This window comes from Camelus bactrianus, chromosome 9, assembly GCF_048773025.1.
Source record: "Camelus bactrianus isolate YW-2024 breed Bactrian camel chromosome 9, ASM4877302v1, whole genome shotgun sequence".
In the NCBI taxonomy this organism is placed as follows: domain Eukaryota; kingdom Metazoa; phylum Chordata; class Mammalia; order Artiodactyla; family Camelidae; genus Camelus; species Camelus bactrianus.
In genome coordinates this window covers 10,402,128-10,429,140 of record NC_133547.1, presented here as the reverse complement: position 1 = coordinate 10,429,140, position 27,013 = coordinate 10,402,128, and the positions used below count along the sequence as shown (strand labels likewise).

Genomic DNA, 27,013 nt, shown 5'->3' with positions numbered 1-27,013 from the left:
CGCTCACCATCTCCTTCTTCCACTGCCCTCCCCCAAGTGTGTAAAGCGTATAGGTGATTAAACCAAAGTAAAGTACACTTAAATTCAAGCTCTGCCCTATCTGGGTTGAATGACCTTGGGTAAGTCACCTCACTGCTTTTGAATTCAGCTTCCTTTTCTGCAAAATGTTCTTATCTTCACAGGATCAGTGTGAAGACTTTTCCAAAAAATGTAGGAAAATACTTGAGACAAATTAGACATTCAAATTTCAGTCAGCCACCCCAACCACTAGCCTCTCCACAACAAACACCTGTTGGCTGAGCCAGAGTCCAACTCCAGGTGAGTGTCAGAGCACCTCCCTTGTGAAGCTTCCTACACCCAAAAGCTGTTACTCAAAATCACCAACCCCACAGCTGGGTCTTGTCCCAGAAGCCACCTCCTCTACTGCCCCAGAAATCATGCCTTTCCCAGACCTGCATTTACCCTCAGGGACCCACAGTGAGAAAACCAGATGGACTTGGGGGAGACAGCTCACATCAGGCTAGAGAGCAGAGGGACAGGGTTGGTGAGAACCTGAAAATTTTCCTAAATATTCCTGCCACCAGCAGAAATGGCTTCAGGCTTTTCTGTGGGGCTGTGGGGACCTCTAGTGGCAAGAGAACCATGCTGCCCCTATCACCAGAGTGAAGTCTGGCTCCCTGAGAGCCAGGCCCGTGGGCTCCAGATCCTCCTCTTCAATTCAGCCCATGTTTACTGAACTCCTACTACTTGCCAGGCCCTGCTCAAAACACTGGAATGCCATCATGAAAATTAAGACCCAAGAGCCTGGGTCCCAAATTCCACCACCCAACACAGCCCAGACAGACAGAAGCAGATAAATGTCCAACTCAGTCTTTATTGACTGTTTCATCTTGGGGCCACCAGTGTTAACAGGTGTGTGTGGGGGTGCTCCTTTATGCACATCAAGGACCCTAGAGTGCCCCCCTGAGAAGAGAGAATAAATCCAGTTACAGAACTTACATTGCAGTTGGGAGGGGTGGAAAAGGGGCACAGTATGTACAGAGACTTAAGGGGATGTTGGAGAAGGTTCTTCAGCAACAGGGCAGGATGGTGCTGAAGGGAAATGAAATGAGGCAGGGTCAGCCACTGATCTGGACCCCCTCAGCCTCAGCCAGAGGGTAGATCTCAATGGCCTCTACCAGGGGCAAAGCCTCCACCGCAGTCTCCATCACAGCCAGGCTGACAGCAGCCTCAGCCTCTGCCAGCTGCTGCCGCACAGCCGCCTGATGCTGCTGCTGGTGGGTCTTGCGGTGCTTCCACAGGTTGGAGAAGGAGCGGTAGCTCTTGCCACAGTCGGGGCAGGAGTAGGGCCGTTCGCCAGTGTGAATGCGGCGATGCTCTGCCAGGCGCATGGAGATGGCAAAGGCCTTGCCACACACTTCACAGGCAAACGGCCGCTCACCTGTGTGCAGGCGCCGGTGGTCCTTCAGGTGGGTACTCTGACGGAAGGCCTTGCCACAGTCTGGACATGGGTACGGCCGCTCACCTGTGTGGATGCGCCGGTGTACCTGCAGCGACGTTTCTGTGCTGAATAGCTTCTTGCACTCGCTGCACTCAAGGCCCCGGCGTCGGGCAGGGGCTGCAGGAGCTGCAGGGACCGCGCCTCCAAGGGTTGGTGGGGAGGCAACTGGTGTGCGAGCAGCCCGCGGGGCCCGAGGGGCTGGAGGCTCCTTAGCCAGGACCTCCCCGGGCCCAGCAGCTGCATGGGCTGCCTCGTGTGCCTGCAGCCGAGCAGCTGAGCCCACTTTCTTACCACAGGTGCCACACTCGAAGCGACGCGGGGCCTGGGTGGCAGCAGCTGCACAGCGGTGCTCTCGGAGCCGCAGCGAGGAAGGGAAGGCAGCACCACACGATGAGCAGCGGTGGGGCTGGCGCCCCGCATGGGCCACAAGCTGGTGCACCTCCAGCAGTCGGCGCAGCAAGAAGGAGCGGGGGCACTCGCGACACTTATAGGGGTACTCGCCCGTATGGTGGTAGCGGTGCATAAGCAGGCGGTAGGGGCGGTGAAAGCGCACTCCGCACTCCTGGCAGCGGTAGGGGAAGTGCTGGGCATGCACCAGGCGGTGCTGCCTCAGCGTGGAGCTTTGTGTGAAAGCCTTGCCACAGTCCCCACACCGGTAGGGCCGCTCCCCTGTGTGTGTGAGCCGGTGGCGGGCCAGGTTGGCAGGTGAGTTGAAGGGCTTGGAGCAGTCCGGACAGGGGAAGGGCCGTTCGCCTGTGTGTGTGCGCAGGTGGTTACGCACATGAGACTTCTTCTTGAACATCTTGCCACAAATGCCACACTTATGGCGCCGTTCCAGCCGGTGCACAAAACGCTGGTGCCGGGTCAGCTGCAATGCCTTGCCAAATTCACGGCTGCATAGGAGGCAGCGGTAGGTGCCTGGGGCAGCGGGCCCTGCTGAGCTCTCCTCAGCAGCAGGGGGCTCCGGGGCCTCTGGCTCTCCAGTCTCCGCTGGGGCTGGCTCAGGGATGCCAATGACAGGCTCCTCTGGTGGGACTGGTGTTGTGGGCAGAGGAACACCCCCAACGCCATGGGTACGCCGGTGATAAAGGAACTTAGTGAGGTTGACAAAGGTCTTTCCACATGGACATGAATGAAGAGGATTTGGGGTGTGGGCTCGCCGGTGGGCCAGGAGGAGGGCCTCTGTGCCAAAGGCCAGGCCACAGTCCACACACAGGAAATGAGATTCGCTGCTGTGGTCTCCAAGGTGCTGGTCCAGACTAGAAGGGCTGGGGAAGACACGACTGCACAGGGGGCACTTAAAGACACCCTCCCGATGACTCCGCAGGTGCTGCTGTAGCTGGTGAGGTGAGAGAAAGAGCTGGTCACAGGCTGAGCAAAAGAGCTCCTGGGTGGCTGCCCCAGCTGGCTCTCCACTGTTGTTCCTCCGTGCCTTGCGCCCCCGGCGATCGCGCCCAATGGCTTCACCATTGCGTAGCTCATAACTGTGGTCTGAGGATGGCAGGGGGTCAGGCTGAGACACAGGCACCTCCGCAGGTGATGGGGTCAGAGTCTCCTGCTGCAAGGCAGGCTCCTCAGACTCTGGGGCAGGAGCAGGGAAGTGGGTGGCCTGATGCTCCAGGAAGTCAGCTGGCAGCTGGAAGAGCTGGGAGCACTCAGAACACTTGTAGAGAAGCAGCTCCACCTCAGTAACCACCTCAGTAGTGGTGGCAGCTGCAGAGGGGACAGCTGCCCCTTCCCCACCCTCTTCTGCCTTGCGGTAGGAGTGCTCCACAGCCACACGGGCCTGGCCCACGGGAGGCCCCAGTACAACTGGGGATCCCAGGACAACTGGAGCTGGAGGCTTGGTGGGAGTGGCCCGGAGGTGTGTCTGCCGGTGGTTCAGCCAGAGCTCCTGGCTGGCGAACAGAGCCTTGCAATCCACACACTCATAGTGGATGGTACTGGAGCTCAGGGGAGGCGCCTTGGGTGGTGGCTCAGCTGGCACTGCCTCCTGGGGTGCCATCATCTTCAGGTGCAATTCCTGGTGCTCCAGGAGCTGGCTAGGTGACATGAGCAGCTGCCCGCACTCCAGGCACTGGTACTGGCTCTCCTGCACTACGGTCTGATAGAGGCCTGTGCCAGAAGCTGCCTCTGTGGCCACAGTGACTCCAGGGTCAGCCACACCCACAAGCTCAAAGTGCTGCTGGGGCACATGGGAGTTCTGATGCATGAGCACCTCCTCCAGGGATCCATAGAGCTGGTTGCACTCAGAGCAGACATAGCGGTGCTCTATGTACAGGACCGTCTCCTCTGACTCTTCAGTCATGGTGGTGGCAAGACCCTGGGCTGGGAGAGGTGGGGACAAATCACATCTAAGCCACTGCTTCCTCAGTCCTTCCCAGGGACAATTCTTTCCCTTCCTTTATCATCCCCTACCAAAACTTTAGATCAATTTCTCCCTCTAACTTGTTTCCATATTTTCCACTCCCACCCACCACTAACAATCCTTTCTCTCCTGAACACACAAGAGCATGAAGCACAAAACTTTCCCAGCAGTCCCTTTCAAATGAATCTACCCAAGTCTCACCTCCAAAGCATTGTGCATTCAACTCCACCCATCAGATGCTTGCGAACTGTCCAACCCCTCATTCTCATGCCTCACAGCTGGGCCAAGGCCCCAACACATCACACAGGAATCTGTGTCCTCTCCACTCAAGGCTTCCTTTCACTGACTCCTCTCCTCAGCTGTACACTACCCCATTCCCACCCACAGGAGCCCAGGGGAGTCCTCAAACAGCCCTTAACCACCCGCTTCTCCCAGCCTCCCTCCCCCAGGTTCTCTACCTCTTTTTACACCCAACCACTCAAATTGTCCCAATGCCCTGCCACTTTCAGCACCCTCTCATGGTGCAACCCCCCTCCTTTACACACAGCCCCCGTCACCCACCAACTCTCCCTTTGGTGCCTGGGTTCCTTAAGTCAAAATATCCATTCTCCCAACAAACTTTTCTCACACTGGCCTAACCCAAGTCCACGCCCAGACCTTTTCAACCTTAACCACTTCCCTATGATTCTCAGATCCCCCTCTACAAATCAAGGCCCTCTCCCACAACCCTAAGCCCCTATCCAGAACACCCATTCCCATCTTCACAAAAGCCTAACCCTTTCTTCACACTCAGACCCTTCCTACCACCCTAACTCGCATCTCCAGGGCACCTAGGCACTCTTCACAATCACCTACCTCTTCTGTGCACTGAGACCTCATCTATGATTCTAATTCCCTCTGGGGTATCCAGACCCCCTCTTCATATTTAAACCCATTTTCTTCATAGACAACCACCCAAAACCATTCAGGGATTCCCAGAACCTCTCTTTGCATTTTCTTCTTTGCAAAAATAGACTCCTCCCATCCTGTCCCATTCTAGGGATACCCACACCCCTCTTCATATTAACCTAAGCTCCTCTTCTTTACAAAAAGACCCACCCTTACCCTAACCCATTCCAGGAACACCCAGATCCCCTTCAGATTATTAAATTAATCTTTCTTTCTTTGCAATAAGATGCCCTTCCTCCCACCCTAACCCATTCTAGGGATGCCCAGACACCCTTCCTCATAACAACCTAAACTCCTCTTATTCCAGAAAAGACCCAACCCCACCCTAACCCATTCCAGGGATGATCACATCCCCTCTTCATATCAAAATTCCTCCTTTTTGCAAAAAGACCCTGCATATACGCTAACCCAATTCAGGGATATCCAGACTACCCTTCACAATGGCTTAAACTCCTTTCAGATATACCCCCCAGACTGCCCAAATCTATTTAATGCCCAAACCTTCTCTTCTTATGCAGATCCCCTCCCCGTCCCCCCAGATAGCCAGATCTTTCTTCCTCACACCCAGGCCCCTCTCACCAGCCTATTACCCTGGGGATACCCAGATCTTCCCTCCCTCCTTAACACATAGATCTCCCTCACTACCCTAACCCCCTCCAGAAAAATACCCAATTCCCAATCTTCACCTTGACCCAATTCCCTGTACTTTTCAGAAAGACTATCTTCACTCAAGCTATTCTAGAGACATCTGTTTCACATAGCATTCCCCTTCTTTCCAGAGACCCCGCTCAACCCATTCCAAGGATACCCAATGCCCCCACACTCTGCTTTAACACCTCTTCACATTAACGTAACCCCATTCTTCACACCTGGACCTCTACTTCTCACTCAGCTCTAAATCTCCCTTCTAGGCACATCCATTTCCTGATTATCTTTTCACACCAAGACCTCTCACTGGCCGAACTCTTCAGGCATAACTAGATTTTCGCTTTAACTTAATCATCTCTGTTCTCACGGCCTAAACCCCTCCCTGGGCACCCAACTGCCCTCTAACCGTCCACCCTCCTTCGGTTCTGGACTGTCCCACCGCCAAGCTCTTTGCTGAGATACTCCCTGGAGCCTTGGAGACCCTCCCCAGGACAGCTCTAACGCCTCCTTCGCAGCCAGGTTCCTGCCAGCCCGCAGCCCGAGCCCCGTCCCTCCTCACTCAGCCCTTCCCACAACTCTAGCCCTCTTCCCACCCGCCGCCCCAGCCCAGCGCCTGCCCGGCCCCCCGCGCGCCCCGCGGGCCGTTGGCACCGCTCCGCCCTCACCTCTAGGCGCGCGCCCCCCTCCGGCCCTCACTACGCAGGCGAGGTGGCGACAGGAGGCCGCGGGGGACAGTGAGGGGAGCCCGGCCGGCCCTTCGCGCGCCCGTCCGCACTTACCCGCCTCCACTGTCTCACACGCCCCGGGCCCAGGCCCGGGCCGCCGCTCCCCTCGTGCGGCCACCCTAACGCTGCGCCCTCTCTAGCTCTCGCCGTCTCCTCTCGCCTGCTCCTCAGCCTCGCTCTCGCCCCCAATCGCCCTCAGCAACGCCCCTCCCACCTTCCTCCTCGGCCGCCGCGCGGATGGCGAAATGAGCCCAATCATCGTCCGTCTGGCCCCTGACGTTTGGCCAATCGACGCTCACGTCTCAGAGCCCTGGGCCAATAGTATGGGGCGCTGAGATCCTCTGCGGAGCCCAACCAATCCTCTAACGACGTTCCCGCGCCGGCCGGTCCCCGGGTTGATGGTGCCCGCCCCATTACGCCCCCTGAAGGATGCTCCTCCTCCACCTCCTCATCGATTTCGCTTGACGGCTCAAGAGGGGAGGGCAGCGCGATGACGTCAGACGGCGGAGCGATGCTTCGGGCGCCATCTTGGGGGCGCCGGGCGGGATGCGCGTCGGAGTCGGGGGCGAAAATGGGGGAAATTGAGGCTCGCGACACTCGGAGGTCAGGGGCGGGGGAATTGAGCCGCAGGAACCCCAGAGGAGCAAAAGGAGAGAGTGAATCAGCAGTCAGCGCAAAGGGGAGAGGGGAAAGTGTAGCACCAATTGCATGGAAAGAGAAAAAGGGTAAATCAAGGCTCAGACTTTCTTCGTTAGAAAGAAAGGAATAAAGGCAGCAAGAAGGAAAGGAAGAAAAACCGAGGAATTCTTGAGGGAGGGGGGAGAAGAAATGTCGGAGGAAGAGCAGGGGAGAGGGAGTCTGAGGGAATAAGGAAAACCTGAAGGATAAGAGAGGAAATGGGAAATTGAGGGAGAAAAAGTAAAAGCGGGACTGACAGTTTCATTTGAAGAAACAGGGAGTGTAAGGGAGTGGATGCCTTGAAAGACAAACAGGATGAGAACCTGAAGGAAGTGACCGTGTAACGGTTGGACTATATTCTTCCTTCCAGGGTGCCTTCTTTCCAGGCTGCTGCCCCCGCAGCTCAGGAAAGGTGGAGTCCCTATGTGTTCACCCTCATCTCCCCTTCTGGCCTTCAGGGCCTTGGGAGCAAGTTGTCCCAGCACTGTTATTTCCAGAGCTACTTCCCAGGGACAGGAGAGCTGCAAGAGATTCGCTTGTTTTAACTTTACCCCCACCCCTTTTCTTAAATGAATAAACTGAGTCTAGAGGAATTAGTCATTTACCTTCCACCTAGGTCTGACTCTTCAGCCATTGTCTTTGCTGTGTCCTTCAGTTGGATTCTAACTGGATGTCCTAACTTTCGGCTAGATTAAACTCCTTTAACACCAGTCCCATGTAATCACATCGGGCTGCCTGGATTGGAATCCTGGCCCTTCCACTTCCTAGCTGTTGTCTTGGACAAGTCAACAAGACTGTGCCTTAGTTTCTTCATCTGCAGAATAACAGCCCCTGTATGGTTGTGAGGTACAGAGAAAAAGCTATGTAAGAGTTGTTTTTATTAGAATCTCTGGGAGCCGAGTAATAATAGCTAATGTGTCCTAAGTGTGTTATGACTTGCTAAGTGTTATACTCAGTGCTTTACATGAATTATTCAGTTTAATCCTCCCAGTAACCCTATGAGGGAGGAACAATTGCTCTCACTTTGCAAAGAAACTGAGGGTCACAGAAATTAAGTTTCTTGTCCATTGTTAGGAAGAGACAGCGCCCGGATTCCAACCCATGACTCCAAGGTCTATACTTTTGTCTCCCAGGCTCTACTGCCTGGCAGATGGGATGTCCAGAGTGGATGAATACAAGAAGTGGAGGAAAGAAGTTGGTGATAATCAGTGAGCTCTAAAGCTGGTAATCTGAGTTTGCCCTCAGGGTGAGGCCACCTGGGGCAGGAGCCAGAGAACCTGGAGGCTAGACTCTGAGGCTTCCTTTCCCCACTTGAAAATGGAAGTGTCCAGGTTGACTTGTCAGGTCTCTTTCTGCTGTGACCTTCTGCTTGGACTTCCCAGTTTTCCTGGATGGACTAGGTCCCTTCACTTGAGATGATACAGGACTAAGCTGAGGCCTGCTTCCGTTTTTCTGGAGATGGTGACACAGGGCTAGGACTTCCGGGACAGATTCAATTTTGAGAGGCTAGGCGTTCTATGCTGGGGTCCCTGCATAAGCAAAGGCCTAGAGGCCAGGTCTATCTGGAGCTGAGAATGGGCATTGGGGGCCCCCAGTAGGTGAGGAGGTGCAGGCAAAGTTGGTCATCCTTCAGGGTCAGATGTATTTTGGGGATCCCCCACATGCCAGCTGCAGAGGGCCTCCGATACCAGGCTGGTGTGAGGGTTGCCACATGCCATGTGTGTGTGTGCACGCGCGAGGCTTGTGGTCACGTGTGCTGGGGGCTGCACGTGAGTGTCAGTGTCTCCCCATCACGAACATTGGGGGTGGTGGTGAGTCACAGACTCAGCCTTCAGTGCCAACTGTCATGTTCTTTCCCCCCAAATTTCACCCCCCCCCACTTAACTGCACCACCCACCCCCACTCCAAGATCTGTGTCTCTGCTTGTTTCTTCCATGCCCCTCCTGCCCTGCTCAGCTCCAAGAGGGAGGGAGTCTCCCCTCTTCTTCTGGCTCTGCCCTCCAGCTCCCTGCCCTTTCCCACTGTCTCTATGCTTGGGTGACTCTTCTCCCCACCCACTATCTCCGTGGGTCCCCATGATTTCTCTCTGCATTATGGAGAATTCTAATACTCACCACCCATCCCTTCACCTCCACAGGAGCTATTTCTGTTTCGGGGGGGGGTTCTCCCTTTTCTCCATGGGCCAGCTGCTCCTGCCTCAGTAGGCCTTTTGTGTCCACATTCTGCCTTTGTGGTTTTCCTGGTGTTTGGGCGTCTCCCTCCATTTCTGTGACCTTCTCTCACTTTCCTTGGCCCTCCTTCCTGTCTCTGTGATGTGCATCCTTGGTCCAGTTTCTGTGGGCCTCTCCTCCTGTCCGTGGTCTTCTCTCACCACGGACCACTCCCCATTTCTCTTCCCCTGGGCCTCTCTCCATCTTCCTGGGGAGCTGAGTTCACAAGCTGCCCCCTCTTCCTATCTTCATTGTGTGTGGGGGGAGGGGGTGCTGTCTAGGTTCACAAGCTGTTCTTGTCTCCTAGGTCCTCAGCTTGTCTCTGTGGTCTACTCCCTTGTCTTGATGGCCCTCTTTTTTTTTTTGTCTGGGCTTTTCCCTGTCCTTGTCCTTGTGGAGTTTGTGGACCTTGGTCCACCTCTGTGGCTCTTGATGGCTGTCTTGCTGCTTCTCTGCATTTTTCTTCATCTCTAGGGCCCTTTCCCCCCACCTCCATGGCCTTCTCCCCAAGTCTCCCTGCCTGTTGTCTCCGTGGGCTCCTGTGCCCAAGGGCTGCCTGGGCAGGGCGGTGGCATGGTGTGGTGGAGGGGGCGGCCCAGGGGTGGGCCCTCCATCCTATGCAGCGCCTTCCCCTCATCAGCATTCTCCTTGCGGGGGGGGGGGGGCCCTAGCCTGGACCAATACAGGCTCCCCCTCCCCCAACTCCCCTCCCTTCGGTCTCTCTCTCCCTGCCTCCCTCCCTTCCTCCTGCCCGCCCTCCTCCCTGTCTCCCTCCCTCCCTCCCTCATCTCTCTCCCCCCGCCCCCCTGCGCTCCAGGACCCAGCGCGGGCGGCAGGCGGGCGGGCGGACAGGCAGGCGGCGGCCTCGGAGGGGAGAAGTGGCGGTGGCGGTGGCGGTGGCGGCGGTAGCAGTGGCGGCCAGCAGCAGGGAGGCAGGCCCAGCTGGGAACCCGGAGCCGGTGGCTGCTCCTCACAGGGGACCAGGAGTCCGTGGCCAGGCCCTCCCGCCGAGGCCCTGCACTGGGCGCCTCCGGGACACCCCACCCTCCTTCGCCTTCCTCTTCCACCTGCTCCTCTTCATCCTTCCCTCTCTCCTCCTGTCCCTCCTCCCCATCTCTCCACCTCTCCTGCCCCTTCGTTGGCTCTCCGGGTCTCCCAGCACCCTATCGTCCCCAGCCCCTCCACTCCTCAGCCTCTCCCCGCCCCCAGCATGCTTTCCCGTGGGGGCTGAGGGCTTGAGGACTCCAGGCCCTAGCCTCCTCCAGGGCAGGGCCGGGGCTCCAGGGGGGAGGGGGGAAGGGGTGGCCCCCTCCCCCCCACCAAGCCCTCCCCTCCCCCACTTCTCCTGATGGCCGGCTTCCTTGTCTCCACCCAGTCCTCGCCCCCAGAGGCCCCCCCAGGCCGGCCCGGCTAGGGGAGGGGGTGGGGGCCCTTGCCTGGGCCGGCTTCCCCCTCCCCCGGCTCTGCCTGTGCCCCCTCCCTTGCGTTTTCACCTTCCTCCCTCCTTTCCTCCCTCCTTCTCCTCCATTTGCTCCTTCCCCCTCTCTTCTCTCCCCTTCCCTCCTCCATTTTCTCCTTTCCCCTTTTTCCCCTCCCCGGCCCACCCTCTCCTCTTCCACCTGTCCTTCCTCACTGTTCCCGGGGAGCCCCTGTTTTGGATTAGTTGGGGGCCATTACCGGAGGCGGGGGAGGGGGCCCTGTGGACTGCCCTCTCCCCCCGCCCCAGCCACACCACCCAGTGCCAGAGCATCTCCTCGTTGTCGTTCCTCGGGCCTCGAGGGAGCCCAGCCCTCCGTCCCACCAGGATCCGTGAGTGTCTGCAGGGCTGGGGTTGGGCTGGGGCCGGGACTGGGTCCTGGAAGGCTAGGCTCACTGCTGCCTGCAGGGCCCCCACATTCCCCTGCTCCCCGGACCAGACCGGCAAATACCCTCCCCCACCAGGGGCCTGCCCTGCACCCTCCACCTCCCAGCCTCAGTTCACCTCGGCCTTTCTCACCCCTTCTGGGTACACAGCTCAGCCTTGCTCTTCAGCCTTGCTCCTGGGTCTTGAGGGTCTGACTGGCTCTTACTTGCCGTCTCACTCCTTCTCCAGGACTCCTGACAGGTCTCCGCCCCTGCTTGCTCCAGCCTCAGTCCCGAGGTGACCGGCTCTGATCTCTCACTCTGTTTCAGTCTCTTCTTTCCTCGGAGCCTCATCCTCTTTGCCTGCCATGGGCCCATCCCCATCCCATCTGGTCTTGATCTCCTGGAAATGTCTTTCCATTTTTGAATCTCCATTTCACGTGTCTCTTAGGCTTCTCTCTGATTCTGTCCAACTTCTTTCTCTTTGCTGTTAACCCAACCCTTTCTTGGTGTGTCTCCGTTGATCTCTCTCCCTCTCCTCCTCCTCTCTCTCTCTCAAAACTCCCCTGTCTCTCCTCCCTCTCTCTTTGGGAGGATCCCCCGCCAGGTCTAGCCCTCTGTCCACTGCTTTGCCTGTGCCTCTGCTCACCTATCTGTCTCCCTCTTGAACTCTGGGATTGGAGGCCATCTTCATCCTCTTACTTTCCTGCTTTTCTCCTCTAGATCCACTCTGAGTTCTGTCTCCTCCATTCCTCACTCCTTAGCCGCTGCCCCCCTCCATGGTCCACTTTGTCTTTTCCTTGGTGGTCTTGCCCCTCCCCTTCTCTCTTCCCACCTCTGTGTTCCCCTACTTGGCCGTTTGGTTCCCATTCCTTCCCTCGCTTTGGGGCTTGCAGGCTCTAGAATTAACCCCTCTTCCAAGGCATTCTGTGTGGATGTACCTCTTGTGGACTTGTGGCCCTGATGCAGGTGCTTGTCCTATCCCTGCCCGTGCCCTCTGGGTCACTCACCCTTCCTACTGCCTCAGTTTCCCTCCCTCACTCTTGCCCCTCCTCTCCCCTTGCCTGTGAGTCCCTCTCCATCTCATGTCTGTCCCACTTGCCCCTTCTCCTGTAGTCTGCTGTGTGGCTCTCTCATACTTTTTCTCTGCCTCTCTCTTTCTGACTAGCCCTCTTCTTTTCAGAGTTTTGCTATTTCTCTCCTCCCCACAGTTCTTGTGCCTGTTAACTTTTTTGCCCTTTCGCTCACCCCATTTGCCCTCTGGCCTTTGCCTTCCCTCTCCCTTGCCTACTTGTCTCTCTTATTCCCCTGGCAGTGCCCCTTGCGCTCGCTTGGTTGCTGTGTTTCCACCTATATCTGGCTTTGCCTAAGTCTCTGGGCCTGTGGGGCTCAGGCCTGATTCTCTGCCCCTCCTGTCTCATGCTCCCCATCTTGTCTCTGTCCCCTTTGTGTCTCCCTTCTAGGTGATGTCTGTGTGTCCCTTTCTCTTATAGCCTCAGTCACTTCCTCTTGGTCTATCTGTCTGTCTTTCTGGGCCTTCCTGTGCCTCTGTGTCCATCTGCTGCCCCCAGCCCTGTCCCTGTACTCTCTCTAACGGCTCCCACCTGTGTCTGCCACCTGTGGGGTGCTGCCCTGCCAGCCCCTGTCTCTTCCTCAGTCTTTCTGTCCTCTAGTCTCTGCTCCCTGATTTGCCCCTAGAAGCCCCTGGTGTCTCAGGATGACCCCGTCACCCCTGCCTCTTTCCTAGCCCTGCCCTCCTCATCCCTCTGGGAGGTCTCCTTTTGGGCTCTCTGTTTTCCTTGCTCCTCCACCCTTGAAAAGCCTTCACCTCAGATCCAAATTACAGTCCACAGCCTACAGGCTGTCCAGCATGCCCTCCCACCCCCAGCCTGTCTTTCCCAGAGATCCCAAGAGAAAGGGACTTGCTCAAGGTCATGTGGGAGTCAGAGGTAGAGCAGGGACTGATGGGGTCTCCTGCCGTCCAGGCCACAAGGGACATTCTGAAGTGTTGCATTATACCTCTGCCTCCACTAGCAGGTTTCATTCTGCCATCTCACCAGCTTAAGCCCTCCTTCTGTGGGGATGAGTCGGGTGTGGAAAGACCCCCAAGCTCACCTCATAGCACTCCAGGCCTTTCAGTAACCCTCTCCCATGGAAACCCAAGTGTCCCTTCCTTTGGGCATGGCTCTTGGCCTGGGGGAGCTGTGCATCTGAACAATCTCATCCCTGCCCAGTGGTGACCCTGCAGAAAGCTGGGAGGTAGGGAGCAGCTGTGGAGAGCAGAGACTCACTGTCTCCCCCAACCTTCAGCTCCCTACAGCAGGGTCGGGGGCTGCAGTTTGCAATTTGGCACCTGCTTCAGCAGACAGTGCACTCCGGGCTTTGCTCACTCTTCCCTTCCCGCTCTCTCTGGTGGCATCTCAAGTGGGTTTGTGTCTTCTCTTCATCCTTTCTTCCTGTTCTGTTCTGTGTCCCTCTTGTGGCTTGATTTCCTCGTCTTCTGCCTGCCTGCTCTTCCTCTCCCTGCTCTGCCCTTTCTCTCTCCATTGCCTATCTTTTTATCTCTTCCCTTTTTCTCCTACTCTATCCTTATCTCCCTATCACTCTCCTTCTCTGTTTTCTTATCATTTTTCTAACCCCTTATTTTTTGGCCAATTTTCCCTTTCTCCTTTTCTGAGTCTCTTGATATCCCTCCCACCCCCAGGCTCTCTTCCTCGTTCTGTCTCTCTTTTTTCCCTCTTCTCTCTCTTTGCTCTTCTTTGTTTTTTAGCCTCTTAGGCACTTTGGGTCTCTGTCCATCTGTCTCCACCTGTGTGTCTCCATGTGTCTTTCTCTTCCCAAGTTTCCTAACTCCTGGATACTCTCCCCTCCAGACCCCAGATGTCTAGGCTTTTTTCCCTGTGGGATTGTGGGAACCAGGGACGTCAGGAAAGTGGCAAGTGAGGCCTGGGATGGGGTTGCCTAGCAACCACTGCATCCTCTCCAGCCGGTTTCTGTTGCCTAGTAACAGCTGCCTGCCCAGAGACAGGGGCGGGACTGGGTTGGGGGTGGCACTTCCTGGTTTCCTATTAGGGTGGAGATGGTCCAGGGAATTCACTCTTACCTGAAATCCTTATCATGCCTCCCTCCTGTTTTGGTAGCTGTGAACATCCTCTAGCAGTGCTTCTCCCACTCAGCGCCTGAGTGCTGTGAGCTTCTCCCTGCTAGGGCTTCTCTGAGTCCGGGCTTCCCCCCAGCAATGCCCTCAGTATTGTCAGCTTCTAATGAGGGCAGGGCTCTTCAGAGTTCACCAACAATGTTCCAGGCTCTGTGGTCACTATCCAGCAGTGCACAAAAGGGCCTTAGAGGCCCCCATATCAGCAGTCTCCCCATGGATTGGGGTCTCCTTGCAGGTGGCGAGTGGGGGCCGCGGCAGCTGCGTCCCCATGAGGAGGGGAGGAAGATGCCGGCTGAGCTGCTGCTGCTGCTGATTGTTGCCTTCGCTAGCCCCAGCTGCCAGGTGCTCTCATCACTGCGCATGGGTGAGGCCCTACAGCCCCTGCCCTTGCCTCCTCACAGACTCTCCTATTGGGCCCCACGGCTCTTCTTTGGGCATGCCAGTTCTTCAAGACCCAGAGATCTGGGCTTCAGCCCAGCAGCCCCCAGCTTCTTCCTCCCCCTGGACTCAGGAGTCCAGATCCCAGCCCTCTCCAACCTCAGATCCAGGAGTCTAGACCCCTGGTCCCCATCTCCAGCCCTACCTCAGAGCCAGGGAGTCCCGGAGCCCAGCCCTTTCTCCCTCAGGACCCAGGAGTATGGTCCCCAACCCCTGTATCCCCTCAGCTGCCATCCTGGATGACCAGACAGTGTGTGGCCGTGGTGAACGGCTGGCCCTAGCCCTGGCCCGGGAGCAGATCAATGGGATCATCGAGGTCCCAGCCAAGGCTCGCGTGGAAGTAGACATCTTTGAACTGCAGCGGGACAGCCAGTACGAGACCACGGACACCAGTGAGCAGGGCCACAGGGGGCGTGGGGTGAGGTCGGGCAGGGTGGTGGCCCTTAACCCATCCCTCAGCCCTGGCCACCTCAGTTTGCCTTGCTCTCTTCTAGCTCCATCTGCCCCTTCCTTCATGTCTGCACTGCCTTCTCCTTCCTAGAGATGGTGCTGATGGGCATGGGGCGGTGGGGAGGGCACCAGCCCTGGTGCTGGCCTGAAGGAGCTGATGGCCTCATCTGAAAGATAAGCTTCATAGCTGGCTGGGGACTCTTAGCCCCCAGAGCTGAGTAATGAGAGGCCTAGGCAGTGAGCCAGGGCGCTCAGGGGCAGGGACAGTGAAGTTGTTCTAGAGGAGGCTACACTGAAGCTGAGCTCTGAAAGATGAGTAGGATATGGAAAGAGAGGTGTTGCTCAAGGTATGCCCTGTGGAACAAGACCAGCTGGATAGTCAGGGTGCATGAGTATTTGTTGAATACTCACGGACTGAGCAAATGTTAATAGGGGTCCCTATTAACAGACGTGCTGGGGTCTTAGACCATGGGGAGATGCTGCCTTCAAACATGTTTTAGACAGATTTCTTTCCTGCAGACCTTATCGGAGCCTTTTTCATGTTCATATGTGTTTCAGATCACTGAGAGGGAAGATAGGGTACAATATTTCCTGGACTTTTTTGATTGGTGTAGCACAGAACACAAATTGAGAGACTGGGATGGAGGGTGAGGAGACAGATGGTGTTCCAGGCATGTGCCTGTAGTCTGGAGCTGGGGTGGAGGGGAGAGCTGAGTATTTGGAGCCAAGGAATAGGGTGTGGGGTTGTACCCATCCTGACCACGTGGACTCAGGACATGTTATGGGGGATCGTGAGAGTCTTATAGACGAGAGTATGACTGGGTGGTGGGAGATGAGGCTGGGCAGATTGTCAGGGGATCGAGGAGGCCTTCAGGTCAGGCTGAAAGATGCTACCTTCACCTGCAGGCAGTGGGGAGTCATTGATGGGTTTGGGGCAGGAGCTGGTGACAATGGAATCTAGAGGCTAGATTTGGATGGCTGGAGAGATGGCTGGTGCATGCCTAAGTTGAGAAATCTAAAGTAGGGCAGGAGAGGAGAGGTCAAAGAGAAGAGGACGAATAGGAGAAGATTTGACAAAAAAGAGATAAGGCTTGGTTACTAATTGGCTATTAGAAGAAAGATCGAAGGCAAAGACCATTTCCAGATATTTGGTGTGTGAATCGGTGGGGCCCTCACCAACATGGAAGGCATGGAAGGAGCAAGTTTGGAGGAAGATGAGATGTTTAGTTCCAGTGCTTTTAGTTGGATGGCAGAAACCCAACTCAGATTGCCCTAAGGGAAAAAGAAAAGTTATCGGTTCATGTCACTAAAAGGCCTAAGGATTAATTTCAGGCATGGTTGAATCTAGGTAGTCAAATGCTATTGTAGGATTGTTTCAGGCATAGCTTGATAAAGGCATTCAAGTGATGTTCCAGGAATCTACTCTGTCTTTATCTCTGAGTCCTGATTTCCTCCAAGTTGGCTTCATTTTTAGGAGTGCACTCCCCAGCAGGTGGCAAGATGGCCTCAAATGCTCAAAACTTACATCTCACCAGTTTAGCAAACTCAGTAATAATTTTAGCAGAAGACCTGGGGAAGGCTCTCAATGGCCTAGTTTGAGCCTGTCCCCATCTCTGAAGTGATTACTGTGACCAGGACAATGTGGTTCTGTGATCCTGGGTCAGGTGTCAATCAATCCTGGGAACCATGTCATGTGGTTCCCTGAGGAAAAGTTAGGGTTCTGTCATAGGAATGGGCAACCTGCCCACAAAAGCTTCCACCTCCCTGTCTTGAGACTCAACACACATTTTAATTAAGGAGAAAGAAGGTGGAAGAAAGAGGAGCAAGTAAATGCAACAGAAGAAGGGTGTTTGGGGTGTATAGTTTGGAGGGGACCTCAACTGTGAGTTCAGGGTAGATGGGGTGTTAGATGCACCCTAGGTTGTGCTGTGGTTAAAAAGGTTGAGAAAGATGAAGGCTGAGAAACCAAGCACTGGGTCTGCAGCCAGAAGGACGCCCTGGTGTTTTACTCTTTGTCTCTTCCTTTGTTTCTCTCTTGGTCTCACCTGGCTTTCTGTTGCCATTTCTTCCCATCTCCCCCTGTCTTGTGCCCCCTTCTTTTGTCCCCTATGGTGGGCCGGGTCAGGGATCATCAGGGATCGGGCCTCGGGGCTCCTGCATGGTGGAGGAGGATCAGGCAGCTCAGTGCGGAGGGTCGGGTTCTCTCCTGGGCCAGGGCAGTTCCCTGAAGGGTGGGGCCAGAGAGGAGGAAGAGGGTCCCTGAATCTGCGTCTCTTCTCACCCTTGACAGTGTGTCAGATCCTGCCCAAGGGGGTCGTGTCTGTCCTGGGACCATCCTCCAGCCCTGCATCTGCCTCCACCGTGAGCCATATCTGTGGGGAGAAGGAGGTGAGGCGGGAGCATGGGGTGGGGTGGGGGTGGGTCCTGGAGGTAAGGACCGGGGAGAAGGAGCAAGATGGAAGCAAAGATCCTTCTCTGTTCAGATCCCTCACATCAAGGTGGGTCCTGAGGAGACACCCCGCCTTCAATATCTTCGCTTCGCGTCTGTCAGCCTGTACCCCAGTAATGAGGACGTCAGCCTGGCAGTCTCCCGAATCCTCAAGTCCTTCAACTACCCCTCGGCCAGCCTCATCTGCGCCAAGGCCGAGTGTGAGGAAGAAGTGGATATTTTGTTTTCTATTCCCGCAAACTCCCCTTCCCAAGGGATCTAGTCTCCCACAGTCATTAGTTGGTGCCCCCTAGTTGTAACGCCTGGGGGACCCAGACACAGGCTCTCCTAGTCCCCACCATCCCTTCCCCCTCAGGAACCCAGACCTCTGCTTCCACAGACCCCCTCTCCCTGCCAAAGAGACCATTTAGTCAGCAGATAGTGACTAAGTACCTGCTAGGTCCCAGTGGTTTAGCAGTGAACAACGCTAGGTGTGGTCCCTGACTTCACGGAGCTCTGGGACAGTGGAGGACATGATGGTTGAGCAGTTGTGATACAGTGTGATCCGTGCTCTCAGGAGTTGCATGGGGGTGATCCTACCTGAGTGGGTGGTTCAGAGCCCATGTCCTGGAGAAAGGGACCTTTAAGCTGGTGGGTTTGTGGGTATGCGGCTGGAGAAGGAGAGAAGGCCTTGCTCAGTAACTGCCAGGAGGAATTCCTCTTTCAAAAGGTATTTAGTGAACACCTGCCCTGGGCCAAACCTTGTTCTTGGTATTCGGGATGTGGCAGTGTGTGAGCCAGGCTGCCCTTGTCAAACCTGCATTCATATGGGAGGAGCTAGACAGTGAACATAGGTGAGATGTTGTAGAGTCAGAAGTAATAAGTCCTACAGACTGATAGACCAGGATGATGGGACCTGGGATGCTGGAGTAAGGAGGTACGATTTGAAATGGAACAGTGGGTGTGGACCTCATTGAAGAGAAGACACTTGAGGAAAGATCTGAAGGTGGTGAGGAAGGGAGCCATGTGGGAAATGGAGAAGGGCGTTCCAGGCAGTGGGAACAGCCAGTGCAAAGGCCATGGGACCAGAGCACGGCTGTCGTGTGTGTGTGTGTGTGTGTGTGTGTGTGTGTGTGTGTGTGTGTGTGTATGAGTGTACAAGTGTGTGAGCAAGGAGGCCAGTATGGCCAGAGCTGAGCAAGTGAGAGAGGAGGAGATGGGATCAGGGAGATAATGAGGCGAGCAGGCAGGTGGAGTGGGGCCTTGGAGGCTGTGAGGACTTTGGGCTTCATTCTGAATGAACGAGAAGCTGTTAGAGGGTTTGGAGCAGAGGAGGAGCACATCTACTTTAGAGCAGTTCCGGCTGCTGCGGAGAGAACAGACTCTCTGGGGCAAGTGTGGCTGTTGTAACAGGGAGGAGATGGCAGTGGCTTGGGCCAGGGCAGTGATGGTGGCGCAGTGCCATGGGGTGTATTTTGAAAGTAGAGCCAGTGGATTGGGCATGGGTGAGAGACAGGGAGAGGGAGAAGGAGAGGGAGGAGGCTAGGCTGCCATCAAGGGCTTTGGCCTGTGTGACTGGCAGGCTGGAGTTTGTTCACCGACCCGGCGAGAAGTGGTGGTTTGGGCGAGAAGAGCAGATTGCAGCTCTGCATGTGTGAAGTGTGCGATGCCTGTCATGCATCCCAGCAGGAGCAGAGAGGTGGCAGGAGACAGGCATCTGGAAGTCGGGGGAGGTCTCAGTTGGGATTTTAGTTTGGGAGGACCCCAGCATCAGGCTCCTAGACCCAGCACCCCAGCAGAGCCAGCTGCACTCTGGACAGCCCCCCAACCTCCTGAGCAAGCCCTTGTCCTCTCCCTGGCTGTCCCACGCCAGAGAGTAGAGAGTGGCCACCCCATGTCTGGGCACACGGAGGGCACATGGAAAGGATCTAACCCAGGGCCTGACCCCTCCCTCAGGCCTGCTGCGATTGGAGGAACTGGTGCGTGGCTTCCTCATCTCCAAGGAGACGCTGTCGGTGAGGATGCTGGATGACAGCCGGGACCCCACGCCGCTGCTCAAAGAGATCCGCGATGACAAGGTGTCCACCATCATCATTGATGCCAACGCATCTATCTCCCACCTCATTCTCCGTAAGGTGGGTCCCCCCATCTCTAATGCCCTACAGGGTCAGGAACAGAAACATGGGTGACAGAGCAAGTCACCCAGTGCCCTCAGGCCTCAAGGGTCACATGGGGGTACGGAGATTGCTTTCTGCGGGCAGATGATGGAAGTTGTCTTTCAGCTCAGCCTCTTCCCTCTTGCACCCATGGCTGGATCCTGGACAGTCAGTCACCTCCCCTCTCTGTGAATACCTGCTACCTCAGTGGGTTGCTGTGAGGGCTACTGAGTGAATGGCAGGGAAGCGCTGGGACAGTCCCTGGCCCAGAGTAAGTGCTGGCATAGTGGGAGCTCCCTGTTATCTTTACTGAGTGCCTCTCCTGCTCTGTGTTGGGGTGCTCTGCACATCTTCTTTGATTTGGCTCTCACTCCACCCTGCAGGGTAGGTATGATACCATTTTGTGGATGAAAAAACAGAGTTTCCATGGGGAATGGACTGGCCCAAGGCACCCAGGAAGGGCCGGCACCAGGACTTTCCCCTCATGGGCCTGCGACATGTCATCCACCAGAGACCCACATTCATTAATCATTCATTGCTTCCCTGCTCTTAATTTATCCTTATAATCTAATCTGTATCATTTATTTTTCTTCAGTTTTTTTTTTTTTAATTAAAGCCATATGTCATTGCTGATAGTAGCTTACAGGGAGAAGTATAGACAGAATCCACGGGGCTCTTGAGGCAGATGGCTCAGAGAAAGCATTTTGGGTTTGAGGCAGGCACGGTGGGCCTGAGCTGGGGTTCCAGCCCCTCCTCTGTGAGCCCAGTGACCAGTGGTCACTTTTCTCTTGAGCCTGCACTTTTCTCTCCTAGAATGAGCTGTAACCCACATGTTAACAGCCCCTGCCAAGTAGGCAATGCAAGCTGGTGCCATTTAATGTTCTAATGATCATAGTGAGACAGAATTGTGCACTCCTGGCATGGAGATGTCTTTTAACTTTGTTCTCCTTGAGAACTGTGCAAAAGGGAGCTCAAAACATGAATCTTGATATTTCAGTTGGCTGCCTTTCATTGGAAAGAGTTTTTAAAGATTGCAGTGGGTAGTTTTCCTGGTCTGTGACCAGGGTGAGCCCTACACATTAGCAGCCCAGACTTAGCTTTGGGGCAGCCTGGGGTAAGTTAAGATTGAAGTTAAGGTTACCCACCCCCTACCCATCCAGTTTCTGAGGTATCCCTTTGCATAACTGTCTCCAGAAGGTAGTCTTCTAAGGATGTGGGCATTTGAGGACATCATTCTCTCCTCCAACAAAATTTTTGTCCCTCCTGGGGAACCGATCAACTCAGTGGGATGTGAGGGACCAGACCTCCCTCTGCCCCCATGCATCTCCTTTTCCCTGTCTCTCTCTGTCTCGGGTGTCTCTTACTGTGTTTTCTCTGGGGTGTCTTCTTGCCAGGCCTGTCTCTAAATCTCTCTTCCTCTCTTGACTTCTCCCTATTTCTGCTTCCTGCGTTCTCCAGGCCTCAGAGCTGGGAATGACCTCAGCATTTTACAAGTACATCCTCACCACCATGGTGCGTACCCCCTGCAGCCCTTCCAGCCCCTGCTTCCCTCTGCAGCATCTGCCCTACGTGGGACCCAGCCCCAGCCTCACCCCCTCTTCTTGGTCCCAGGACTTCCCCATCCTGCACCTGGACGGGATCGTGGAGGACTCCTCCAACATCTTGGGCTTCTCCATGTTCAACACCTCGCACCCCTTCTATCCCGAGTTTGTGCGCAGCCTCAACATGTCCTGGAGGGAGAACTGTGAAGCCAGCACCTACCCCGGCCCTGCGGTGAGCTTGTGCCCTCGCCCCCAGCACACAGGCACTTCCTGGGCCCATTCAGGCCTCAGTCTGTCGTGCTCAGAACCCTCTGGTGCCCCACTTACTTTCTGGGTACATCCACGGGCCTCACAGTGTGGCCCTGAGCTGAAATCCGTTTCAAGTTGCTCCAACCACAAGTCTCCTCCAGGTGCCTCTGCTGCCCCAACACATGTGCACCTCAGGGCCTTTGCACTTGCTTTCCCCACTGCTTCTCATGCACTTCCTCAGAGAACTAGCAACTTGCTCACTCATCACCACGTTGTTGCTCAAATGTCTCCCTATTTAAAAAATGGCAAACTATCCACTATTTAGCCCCCTTCCCTGCGAGATTTTTCTCCATACCACCTATCTTTGCTTATCTAATCACCGTGTGACTTGTTCTATATTTTGCTTAGATATGGATACAGATGTTTAGGTTGTTAAGTTCCATGGGGACAGTGGTTTCTGTTTTGTTCACCATTATACACCCAACACCTAAAACCTGCTGGCTCAGAGTAGGTGTCCAATAATATATGCTGAATAAATGCAAACATACAAGAGATGCATATTTATGTGTATTTGTTCACAGACATCTAGTCACACACTAAGATACTGAGACACTAATACGTGCACAGAAACTCTCACGGACACCAAGCCATGCAGTCGGACATGTGCGTGCAGGTCCGTCACACAGACACGGCTGCCTTTGTGTGCACCCCTGCACCCACCTACACAACACAGATATTCAGACCTTCACACCCACCCAGCTGAGATACGCTCTGTTAGACACCTGCCCATGTTGTCAGTCACTGCTCGGTGCCCAGTGTATGTCCAGCCCTCACTGTGTGCCAGGCGCTATTTTCAGCCCTTTGCATGCATTATCTTGTTTGATCCTCCCCTGGAGGCAGAGATAACTATTATCCCTTCTTTATAGGGAGGAAACTGAGATTCAGAGACAGGTAGGGACTTGGCCCTCTACAGGAAATAGGACCAGGCCTCCAGCTCAGAGCTGCCTGCCTCCCAGGCCCCGGGCTTACAACCATTAATGTTCTGCTTCCTGGACACCGTGCTCACCCTGTATGTAGACAAGCAGGCATGTTTATCCAGCCCTACCCACTAACATATCCCCAGACACTCTCAGACAGGGACTGTGGCTGTCACCCAACCCCCTACCCCACATCAGCCACAAAGACACACAGAGATTCCTACACCCGTGAACATCCCCCTGTAGGGGTGACAGCTGACCATCCAGGCAAACTCTTTCAGACATGCCCTTCCCAAAACAGAGGCAGGCCACACACAGTCAGGTAGAGCTGCTCCCACAAAGACATGGGCAGCATGCACACCTTTCCCAGTCATCTATGTTCCCAGAGAGACACCCAGAGACCCCTCCTTGCTCCTGACCTACGTGGTTTTATGTTCCTGGAGGGAGAAGAGTTGTCTGAGGGCTTGAGGGTAGCACCACAGGGCCTCGGGGCTGCCCTGGCTAAGCTGCCTCTTTCCCATCCCGCCCCACCTTGGCCCCCCACCCTACCCCAGCTGTCGGCTGCCCTGATGTTTGACGCCGTGCATGTGGTGGTGAGCGCCGTCCGGGAGCTGAACCGCAGCCAGGAGATTGGCGTGAAGCCGCTGGCCTGTACGTCGGCCAACATTTGGCCCCACGGGACCAGCCTCATGAACTACCTGCGCATGGTGAGCCAGGAGCGGGAGGGCCGAGGGGGCACAGCAGCCTGCCTCAGGTGGGGTGCTCACTGTGTCCACCCTGCGGCGCCCCTGCCCTCTCCCCGCACCTCCAACCCCACCCACCATCTCCTGCTCTCTCTGGGCCTCTCCCTTCTATCTGTCTCTCTTCTCCCGGCCTTCCTCTGCCTGTCTGCGTGGCTCTTGCCCTACTTCTCTGTTGCATCTCCTCTCGTTTGCTGGCATGTTGTCTTGCTTGTTTAACTGTGGTCCTTCCTGGTCCCTCTCCCTCTCTCTTGTCCCCTCCATTTCTGTCTCTTCTCTGGGCCCCTGCCACCCCTCCCTCTGCCCTCCTCCCACCCTGCTAGGTAGAGTATGATGGGCTGACTGGGCGGGTCGAGTTCAACAGCAAAGGGCAGAGGACCAACTATACCTTGCGCATCCTGGAGAAGTCTCGTCAGGGCCACCGTGAGGTGAGCAGACCCATGGTGACACCAGAGCCTTGATGGGGTGGGAGATGAGGGCAAGGCAGTACCCAGAGGTCCGAGGTATCCTCAGACTGGACCTGTGCTGACAGCGCCCTCTCTGCCTCAGATTGGAGTGTGGTACTCTAACCGGACTCTGGCCATGAATGCCACCACCCTGGACATCAACCTGTCACAGACACTGGCCAACAAGACGCTGGTAGTCACGACCATCCTGGTGAGTGGCCCTTGGGGTAGGTGGTAGGTGGACGGGCCTTTCCTGAGCGATGTCCCAGCCCAGTCTCAGTGAGGTGGAGGGATGCCTTGGCTGGCACAGAGGGCCAACCAGTAAGGATGTGATCCGGGTACCCAGAAGTCCTGATTGTGGCCAGGATGTCACCAACCTAATTGCTGCTGGAGCAGTGGTGCGTACAGAGTCTGCAATCAGAGCCAGGTCCGGCTCTGGGCTCTACCAGCCTGCCGACGCACAGCGGAGGTGGGGGTGACTGCTCTTGTGACGACTCCACGAGGCAGCACAGGGGGTGCCTCGCACAGCGCCTGGCCCACGGTAGGCCCCTGTAAATCACCATTGCTAGGACGGCTATCTTGTCACATTTGCCGACTGAGCATGTTGACACATGTCAAATTATTTAGTATCTGTCTTGAAGAGGCTCTGAGAGGTAGAGTGACTTGCTCAGGTCACGCTGCAAGTATAAAGCATAGCCAGGATGGAGTCTTAACCACTGCGCTTTGAATGTCTAGTCGTTTCCTACCTGAGCACCAGCCAAGAACTTTGTCCTGTAGCCCTGGGGGTGCCATTCCTGCATTTCACCAGATCAGAGACCAAGGTGCCTTCGCGTGTCAATGAGTATTTACCGAGCATCTGTTCTTCTCTGGGCCCTGTGCTAGGTCCTTATCAGGTGTCGCTCTTTAAACCTCTCCGCTACTTGGTGAACTTTGTCCTGTCTTCCTCCTCTTGAAGGTAAGGAAACAGGGCAAGTCCCAGGTGGAGCTGAGTGACATGGTCAGAGCCCCTGTCCTCTCCCCTGCCCCTTCCCCTGCCCCCTGCTACCTCTTGCCAGGTGGTGAGGGAGGAGGTGACGCATAGGACCTCCTGCTACCAGGGCAGGAGGCTGCCCTGAGCAACTGGGCCTGGAGGCCGCCATGCTCTTCGTAGCAGCCGAGTCCCTGGCCTGTGGGCATCCGTGGTCGGTGAGAGCCCCTCAGTCACTAATAGCCATGGACATCGAGGTTGAGAGGATTACCACCAGTTCCACAGGACATCAGAGGCCCCCTAAAGCACAGCATTGCAGGGCCATTCTCTCAGTCCCTAGGGAACTCCTGATCTAATGTGGACCTCACGTCCCTCTGGAGAAAGGCCAGTGAGCCTGCTGGGGAGGGACAGATGGCCTGCAGACAGGAAACCAGACACTTTGTAACAGCTTCACAGAGGGGCCCTGAGGGCCAGGCCAGGCTGGCTGGGAGAAGTGGTACCTCTTTTGTGTGTGTGTGTGTGTGTGTGTGTGTTGGTGGGGGATGTGTAGTCAACCCTAAAGGCTTCCTGGACCCGGAAGAGATGGGGTTCTTGGTGGGCAGCAGGGCCCGAGGTCAGAGGGGATGTCAGGACAGCAGAGCTGTGACCCTGGGGTGGGGGGCTTCAAGTCTCTTCTTGTGTCTCCCCTTCTCCCTGAGGCCCATGAGCCAGTGTTCTCTTCCTGACCTTCATTCTTCTCTTGATGGATTCATTCATTTGTCCATTCATTCCACAAATATTTACTGAAGCTGCTGTGTGCCAGGCCTCACACGAGTTCTGGAGGTACATTTATGAGTCACAGGTGGTCTCATGGTTTCCCTAGCCTTGAGGGGCCCTGGAGAGGGGATCCTAGTCTGATGGAGGAGACAGACCTGGACACAGTCGTTCCCACACAAGGTAATAAGGGACTCCCACAGAAAGGAGGGACTGTCTCAACTTTAGAAGGACTGAGGAAGGGTTCATAGAGGAGGTGGTGGTAAATGGGGATTTAGAAGCTGTGTAGGAATTGGGTACATAGAGGAGGGGCCTGGCATTCCAGGCAGCAGGAACTGCAGGAGCAGGGGCTCAGGAAGTATGTGCCAGGTTGGAGTTGGAGGCAGTGGCCTCAGTGTGCATAGCCAGACATGCCCATTCATTTACCAACATCTTCCGACTTGTGTTTCTAGGCAGGCCCTGTGCCAGGCACTTCGGGATTGAGACATGAGTCAGCCTGGGCACCTGGGGCAAGAAGCTGTCAGGACTTGTGCTATTCCCTGCTCTGTCCCCAGTGCCTAGAATGGTGCCTGGCACCTAACAGACAAGGGGTGGTGAGTGCTGCTGCAGGGGTGGGGAAGGGTCTCAGGACTTCGTTACTCTTACCCTCTACCTTGGAGACTGTTCAGCAGGAAGGTCAGGGCCAAATCTGGATGTCAGGAAAGCTGAGCCCATGAGGGAGGCTGTAGGAGAGAGTGGTGCCCCAGGTCGGTAGGACAGGCCTAAGCTGGGCTGGGGCTGTGGAGGGGGACAGGCATTTGTTGAGGATGGGCTGGGTTGAGGGAGGGAGCAAGAGATCCTCAGTGGGGTGGAGGCTGGGCTGTCCCTGGGATGGGTCCCACAGGTCTGGAGCTGATGGAGGGTGGGCTGACGCCAAGACTGAGAGAGGTCCCGCAGAGAAGCTGGGGGTGCAGGAGAGGCCCCAGAAGGTGAGGCTGTGCAGGGCCCTTCCCTCAGTCCCAGGCCCCTTGCCAGAGGGTTTTCTCAGGGCACTCCCTTCATCAAGCTGTGGTCTCATCCTGCTCTTTGGTGCCTCTGGGGTCAGATAGACCTTACTTGCATTCCTGGCTTTATCTGGACTTCAGGTCGTTCAGCTCTCCAGTTTCTATACCTTCATCTGTAAAATGGATCTAATAATCCCACCTTGAAGGGCTGTGGGAGAATCGCATGAGATCAGAAGTTCCCTATGGCAGTGCCCCGCTGGGAAGGTGTGCTGAGCACATGTGAGTTCGTTTTCTCTCCCCATCTGGCATCCTCAGTAAAAATAGCAGTCATCATGGCCAAAGTCTCTGAGCTGTGTGCCGAGCCCTTTCCTGGTATTACTCAGTCTTCATGGCAGCCCTGAGGCTGGTACCATTATCACCCCTGATTTTCAGATAAAACCAGGGCTTAGATGACATGGGTTGCCCAACCTGAAGATGACTGAGCCCATGTGCCTCTACTTTGCCCCACACCACCTTGATTTCTGCTTCTTTCTGAGCCCTCGAGGCTGCAAAGCCTGGCCCTGCCATCCACACACTACGTGACGTGGGCAGATCTCTTCTTTCTTCTCAGTTCCCTCCTGTAAAATGAGGGTATTACAATATTCATAATAGACTGAAGGGGTTGGACTAGATCAGCGTCCTTTAAACTGTACTCCAGGGAGCTCTGGATATGGAGTTGGGTCCTGGATTTATGAAAGGGCCCAGGCAAGCAGCTTGTGAGGAATGTTCTAGAACCCATCCTACTTTAACACTTTTGTTTTTAGTTTCA

General features: G+C 55.5%; 2 protein-coding genes across 10 annotated transcripts in view; one reads left to right on the top strand and one right to left on the bottom strand.

Annotated features, from left to right (window-relative positions):
- Positions 1 to 854: 854 nt before the first annotated feature.
- Positions 855 to 6,409, bottom strand: ZNF574 (zinc finger protein 574). 2 transcript variants are annotated; one of them, XM_074369534.1, is made up of 2 exons: positions 6,131 to 6,409; positions 855 to 3,829 (listed from the first exon to the last, which is right to left on the bottom strand). In XM_074369534.1, the coding sequence occupies exon 2, from the start codon at positions 3,807 to 3,809 to the stop codon at positions 1,119 to 1,121; it is 2,691 nt and encodes an 896-aa protein (XP_074225635.1). In that variant the 5' UTR covers positions 3,810 to 3,829; positions 6,131 to 6,409; the 3' UTR covers positions 855 to 1,118. The 2 variants fall into 2 exon arrangements, with proteins under 2 accessions (XP_074225635.1, XP_010945043.1); XM_010946741.3 differs by having other exon boundaries at positions 6,245 to 6,408.
- Positions 6,410 to 6,718: 309 nt separating this feature from the next.
- The window catches only part of GRIK5 (glutamate ionotropic receptor kainate type subunit 5), a 51,423-nt gene continuing 31,128 nt past the window's right edge, over positions 6,719 to 27,013 (top strand). For 2 of the 8 annotated variants that reach the window (XM_074369533.1, XM_074369532.1), the window contains exons 1-11: positions 6,720 to 10,887; positions 14,313 to 14,441; positions 14,743 to 14,907; positions 17,256 to 17,353; positions 17,449 to 17,614; positions 19,350 to 19,528; positions 21,008 to 21,061; positions 21,161 to 21,322; positions 22,871 to 23,023; positions 23,380 to 23,484; positions 23,606 to 23,713. In XM_074369533.1, coding sequence (XP_074225634.1) covers positions 14,363 to 14,441; positions 14,743 to 14,907; positions 17,256 to 17,353; positions 17,449 to 17,614; positions 19,350 to 19,528; positions 21,008 to 21,061; positions 21,161 to 21,322; positions 22,871 to 23,023; positions 23,380 to 23,484; positions 23,606 to 23,713 — 1,269 coding nt within the window. In that variant the 5' untranslated portion in view covers positions 6,720 to 10,887; positions 14,313 to 14,362. Of the gene's footprint in view, positions 10,888 to 14,312; positions 14,442 to 14,742; positions 14,908 to 17,255; positions 17,354 to 17,448; positions 17,615 to 18,993; positions 19,127 to 19,349; positions 19,529 to 21,007; positions 21,062 to 21,160; positions 21,323 to 22,870; positions 23,024 to 23,379; positions 23,485 to 23,605; positions 23,714 to 27,013 lie in introns of those variants that run through there. The other 6 variants (XR_012509001.1, XR_012509000.1, XM_074369528.1 and 3 more) reach the window with 6 other exon arrangements.

Coding starts and splice junctions, on each gene's coding strand:
- ZNF574 (XM_074369534.1), bottom strand. CDS start 3,809: ATGACTGAAGAGTCAGAGGAGACGGTCCTGTACATAGAGCACCGCTAT.